We start from the raw sequence: 6145 nt of genomic DNA, 5'->3' as shown, positions 1-6145 counted from the left end.
AGCAGCTGACCTCAGACAAGAGACACAACAGTTAATCTCACCACTGAAAACTCTTAAGTGGAAAATTAAGCCAGACCTACAACAGCTGAAGACTGGGTCAGGGACACATCTTCACATCATAATGACGAGCACTCACACACTCATACATTATTAAAATATGAATTCTTTTGGCAGGGAATAAACATGGTGGACCTTCACTTTGCTATTAGGCATACGGTGTATACACAGTTACAGTAAGTATCATACCTAACGATAAATAAAAGAAAGAGCTCTCAGAATACACGTGTTCCTAAATATGTATAAAGAAATCTATCTCAGACTTAGTTGAACCCATGGAAACCCAAATATTAGTCAAAATCCATGTCAAATACATTTTATTGTCAACCATACCAACGTGACTTGCTTTCAACAATGCATCAGCCTGCTACTCATAAACTGTGATCAACACTAAGCCACAATCCATAATTTGAAAAGCTGTTAGGCAGTGACCGCACACATGGCTTTATGATGACAATACTACACAAACAATCAGGGCCAACTGTTTTTTTTGAAATAACAGATTATAGTTTTCCTGCATGTCATCTGTTTATGAATTGGGCATTTTCTCACAGTTTAAGGCTTTTGGGACGTTCTTGTGGTAGTGTTATTACAGATTGTGGCTGTGGTGGTTTTATAAGAACATCCTGACAATCTTGTACTGTGATTCCTCATTAGCACCAAGTGCTGATTGTCTCACATCTCACCTCCGTTTTATCATAACACATTCATAAATGTACCAAAATACTATATAATGATATAAATACTGATATCATGTTTTGAAATAACAAGTAAACCAATGCACATACAAACACATCAATCAAAACTTGTGTAACTCATATTTCTTCAAATGATGTGTTGCTGATCTTTCAGCATGATACATTTCAATGATGGCAAAGTGCAAAGACGGCAAAATCAGTAATGCACCAGAAAGCAGCATCTAATGAACATATTCACTGTGTTCTGTGACAAAGCAGCTCCAACATGGCCATGTGGTTATAAAGGGGAAAAAGCTTTTCTTTTGACTGAGTTTTTGCAGCGAATTCTGCTTGAAAGCCCCAGTGTTTGCACCCGTGTACTCACTGAAGCGCTGACTGGATTAAGAAAAGCTCCATACAATATTTGATCAAGACAAAAGGCAACACATAACATTTCTTAAGAAAATACTTGTACGTCTCTTCCATTTATTGATAAAGGCCTCTTATTCAAACTTTAATTTGACTAGAAATTGTTGTCAACACCTTGATCATGACAGCTGTCTTATTATGAAGACATTGGCACAACATAGAAGGCAACAACGTTGGCTTGAAAAACATGATTGCACTGAGCTACCATCAATTATGTGCTGAATGGCAGGAAATACCAACACTGTTAATCAATGCATGCAACTTCCACAAATGCTGTAGATAGAGGAGAAGGAGAGTAAGCCAGAGCAGACTTGTTCATTATCAAATATACAGCAGGTTATCCTCCTTTCCTCTTGGTTATGAAGTGTGCAGTCATTATGAGATCTCCTTCGCCAGCTCGACATTCTCCTTGGTGATCATGCTGGGCTCTCCCTTCTGTGTCGGGCTGTCTCCCTCCATCGAGGTCTCGCTGGCAGGCCGCGCTGGCTGCTCCTCCAGTTGCTCCAGTTCTTCCAGTATGGTCTGAACACGACGGACTCCGTCCCGTCTCGCCTGCCGTACATCTGCACGACCCTCTGGGTCAACCGAGTCCAGCGCTAAGAGCTCTTTAGTCAGCAGCTCCTCCAGTAACAAGTATTTCTTATCATTCTTCTTTCCGTCAAAACATTTCACCTCCTGCTCCAGTTTAGCAACCCGGCCAACTATCTGCTCCACCTTAGCCAAGCCTGGATGGACTGGACACTGAGCAGCCTGTTCAGGCTCTACCTTTACAGGTGGGACCTCTGGGGAAGCAGCAGTCATGTCCTGGGCCTCTGGTTTTGGAGGTATCTGAACTGTGATATCAGCAGTATGTTGTTGTGGTTGCTGCGGTTGCTCTGGTTTCTGGGGCTGCTGGAACTGTTGCTGGGACTGCACTACCTGTTCAGGATGCTGAGGCTGTGGAGACGTCTGAGGTGGTGCATGCTGGAAGTGCTGCTGCTGCTGGAACTGTTGAGGTTGCTGAGGTTGTTGAGGCTTTGGGACGTCAGCTTCTGTGTGCAATGGCTGGGGGAGCTGTGTGTTCTCGGGTTTCTGCTGAGAGCTTTGTTGTTCCTGCTCCATTTTCTGGGACGGGTCTCTTGTGAGGACATGCTGCTGAGCCTTACGAGTTAGAAAAGAAGTCATTAGGATCTGTCACAACCTAGGTCAACACATACTGGCGTGAAAATCAAATCTTTTTAAGCATCAAGAAAAAAGGAAAACACACTAGAATTAAATTACCTGTGGCCTCTCTCCCAGCACCTGCATTACAATAGGTGACTGGCTTCTAATATGAGGTGGGAGGTGAATAGAAGTGGCATCGCGATGCTGGGGAAGCAGTATCGGAGAAGCCCTTTCCCGAGGAGGCTGCATTGCTGCAGAGTAGCCAGGCCACTCATCTGCCTGAATGCGATGGAAGGGCTGCTGGTGCTCTGAGTAGGGGCGCTGAGAGTAGACCGAGGGATTTAACTGAGCCTGTGTTTGTGGTTGTCCTCCACCCTCATGGATCACAGGGATGGGGATGTAACCTGCTTGAAGACCAGTGCTGCTGGGCCGAGAGGGTTGGTGATGCGGGGCAGTGTAAACCTTGAAAATACATCAAAATGAAACAGTGAAAATTCAATATTTGGTCATTTTGCCTACAAATAATACAGTTTTGCAGCATGCATGGTCTTGTGTTTTATCCTTCATTACAAGTCTTACCTCTGCTGTTTGTGAAACAGGCGAGCTGGCTTTTCCCGGCTCAGTGGAGCAGCTGTCTGAGGGCCCATGTAAAGGTGATCTAGGCCTGCAGTGGAGCCCTGGCGTCGGGGAAGGTGTCCGCCCGTCTGTTCGGATATTCTGTGCAATGCTCGGCTGGATGTAGGAATAACATGGATGCTGTTGCTGCCTCAGTTCCGCACCCTCATGGAAGACCGGGATAGGAACATAACCTGGGCGAAGAATGGGGTGCTTCATCTCCCTCACAAAGGTCTTCTGCATCTCCTGAGGGCTTGGTTCTGGTGGTATGTTGGGTCCATTTGCTGACACTTCTCTGACCTGAAACACAGCCAATAATATGTAGACATAAATTAAATGTCATATTCCCAGTAATCATACCTTAAAAACAATGAATATAAAGAGTCAACAACTAAATAAAAGTACTTTTAAGTAAAAACATTTTAGGCAACTTTGACATTGGTTTTGTTTAATTATATCAAAATTATCAAACTATTTTACCACAAAAATAGTTTAAACATTATTATAGACATGAGTATAGTATATATACATATAATAAACACTAGCAACTTGATTGATATTATGATGCCTAAACCATATAGAATTATTATTTATTATTAAATAATTTGCCAGGTGATTGGTTTATTCTGAACAGGTTATAAAAACTATTAAATCTAACAAAATGCTTGAGTATTTTTACACAGACTTTTCTTGCTTATAGTCATAACAGTAGAAATAACATTAGTTTCATCTACATTTAAATTAATTACATCCTAAACTTTTATCTAAATGTGTGCAGCTAAGGGACAGGTTTTCGAACAGGAAAGTACTCTCAGTCATGAGGTAACTGCAAAGGTTACAGGTTAAAATGTGACATTTCTATAGGGGGATGCCAAAAGTATCACGTTTTGAGTTTTGATAAATGAAATTAACTTCTGATTACCGTAGCCTTAAGCGCATGTGCAGTCTAACAATTACAATCAGAGTGACATCATTCACCTGGCTGAATTTCCTGCTTTATCCAACTCATAATAGTTTGGCACAGCTTCTAAACCAACATTTTGCCACAAACTTCATGGAGATGAAACAGACAATATTTGAATTTTTTTTCATACATTTTATGAATTATGGTGCATATCTATTAACCTGTTCTGGTCTAGTCTAAAAAAAAAAAAAGACCTAAATACTCCCTGAATACATTTGTAATAAAGGTAGGTTACTACTGCTGGAAAATAATATGAAGTCACAGGAATGCACATGATCAACACAGTCCTGGATGTCAGACATTGAGACTCATCGAGAATAATATAAATTTCCACGAGTCAAGGCAAAAATAGTGTCAGGCACCTGCCAGTGACAGCTAATGAGGAGTACAAGCAACAGGTCTGCTACAGTTCAACACTCTGCCAATGATGAATGTGAAAAGTGATCAAAAGTCTACCTCCAGCCACTGGAAACAAACACTGAAGCCTTCACAAGAAAGCTGCATTTTTATGCGAGCTACTGACATTTTTCCTTTAAGACAAAAGTTATGGAATAGCTGTGAACGACCCTTTGCCCTCTGCCATTTCAGTGTGGGACACCGCACGCTGCCTGCCAGCAGCGTTGCACCAATTTTATCCCCTGACAGCTGTGTCTTCCCAGCAGATTCTTCGGGACACTAACTTTGGACAACAGCGTCTGTCTCTGGGAGGAAAGATGACCAGCTGGCAGCCTGCGGAGCTCACTCCAGCCCACGGGTTTCCTCTGCAGACCCGTGTGTTTTCACAACACGTATTAAACACAGCTGAATATGATATGCAAGGGGCACAGCCAGCGCCTCTGTCACACACAGGCCGACGTGAACCGGACCGGCCTCGATCCTTGTAAGGGAAAAAGTTTAACATGAGCTGGACGTCGCAGTGTTTTCCACCATGAAAGACGCGCTGTGAAGACAGCGGAGGCTCTTCATAGGTAGCGTTTACACACTGCAGGGTGAGTCATCGAGTAATAATAGTGTTAGATCATGACACGGGAACATAACGGGGTTGATCACTCGTTATAATAGCCTTATGAGCTGTCTGTGAGGGGGAGGTGACGGTGCCAAACAAGGCCCGCAGTCAACTAGATTAATATATAACAGTGCTGTGGCTCGGCGCCGTGACAGCGCACCGAGCCCGAACACACACGGGCACGGACCGACACCGAAAATAGCCGACCGAGAGTTGCACGGTCGTTAGCCGCTAACAGTGACAAACCAACTTTATGCCGCCGCTCTTTTACCTTTTTCGTGTCGTGTCTCGGGTCGTTCCAGGTTGTCGTGCGGTTATTGTGGTCCACAAAGAAGGGCCATCCTGTCTGGGGGTCAATTTTCACTTCCCAGCCGAGGGGGAGAGGGTCGTTGTCATTGTTGGCCATCGTCAGTAAGGGCGACTGTGTCTTCATGCCGCTCATGTCGCGGGCTGTCGAGTACTGAAACATTTCACACAGGCGGCGGACGCTTTAAAGATTCCTCCAAGTGACGTGCAAAAGTGGGCTGGAAGTTTCTCGAAATAGCGGGGTTAGTGTCGGGGGCGGACGGCGCAGGAGACGGTGGCACGGGCTCTCAAACCTGTTATGTCGCAGACACCCCCCTCCCTCCTAACATAGATAAAGTAGACCTGTGGTCGGCGGAGGGAGCCCCTGTCTGGAGGTGTTTTCTTTTTTGTTTGTTTATTTGCTGGAGAGTGACTGATCAGGGCCGGCCCTGCACTTTCGATGGCCCTAAATGGGAATGTGCCCCCCCCCCCCCTCAGTCCCATGGCACTAAACCAGCTTGTATATTGTAATCATTAGTTTAAGTAAGGAACAGTGTACAGCGAGCCCAGTCATTGCTGCAAAACAAACTCCAACAGAGTGATGGGGTTAGTTTTGCAATCATTGCTGCTGCTCGCAGTACATTAACCTGCTTATTACACAGCTACCAAAGAAATCACCAGTTTGAGACAAAAGATTGACTTCAAAATTATCATATTAATTTAAAAATTATTTTATGGCCTCCGCTATCAGCACAGCATCCATAGCAACAGTCAGTTAGACTGGGTGAGAAGTGGATAAAGCCACCCTGTCGTCTCCCAGTGGTTTGTGGACCACCATCCAGAAGCCTTGAGTTTCACTTTATGGGCGATGGCATTTTTTTGGAACCAGAGGTGATGTTCCTGCCGCGAAGGTCGCCTCTGATTGGTTAGTCACATCGTAATCCCGCCCTAAAGCATATCCTGCTTTAT

The 6145-nt window shown here is 44.3% G+C and overlaps 1 protein-coding gene across 1 annotated transcript; it reads right to left on the bottom strand.

The window, feature by feature from the left end:
• Positions 1-357: 357 nt before the first annotated feature.
• Positions 358-5438, bottom strand: bag3 (BCL2 associated athanogene 3). Its single transcript, XM_070841178.1, has 4 exons — positions 5163-5438; positions 2886-3221; positions 2424-2768; positions 358-2303 (listed from the first exon to the last, which is right to left on the bottom strand). The coding sequence occupies exons 1-4, from the start codon at positions 5358-5360 to the stop codon at positions 1539-1541; spliced, it is 1644 nt and encodes a 547-aa protein (XP_070697279.1). The 5' UTR covers positions 5361-5438; the 3' UTR covers positions 358-1538.
• Between the last annotated feature and the right edge of the window lie 707 nt (positions 5439-6145).

This window comes from Pempheris klunzingeri, chromosome 12 (genome assembly GCF_042242105.1).
Source record: "Pempheris klunzingeri isolate RE-2024b chromosome 12, fPemKlu1.hap1, whole genome shotgun sequence".
NCBI classification, from domain to species: Eukaryota; Metazoa; Chordata; class Actinopteri; order Acropomatiformes; family Pempheridae; genus Pempheris; species Pempheris klunzingeri.
Note: the sequence above shows the minus strand (reverse complement) of the source record. Positions and strands in the feature narration are given on the sequence as shown.

Excerpts from the sequence above, each read along its gene's own strand:
- bag3 (XM_070841178.1), bottom strand. The coding sequence starts at position 5,360 with ATGTTTCAGTACTCGACAGCCCGCGACATGAGCGGCATGAAGACACAG. Across the intron at positions 3,222-5,162 it reads CGAGACACGACACGAAAAAG|GTCAGAGAAGTGTCAGCAAA; the intron begins GTAAAAGAGCGG and ends GCTGTGTTTCAG. Across the intron at positions 2,304-2,423 it reads TGCTGGGAGAGAGGCCACAG|GCTCAGCAGCATGTCCTCAC; the intron begins GTAATTTAATTC and ends CTAACTCGTAAG.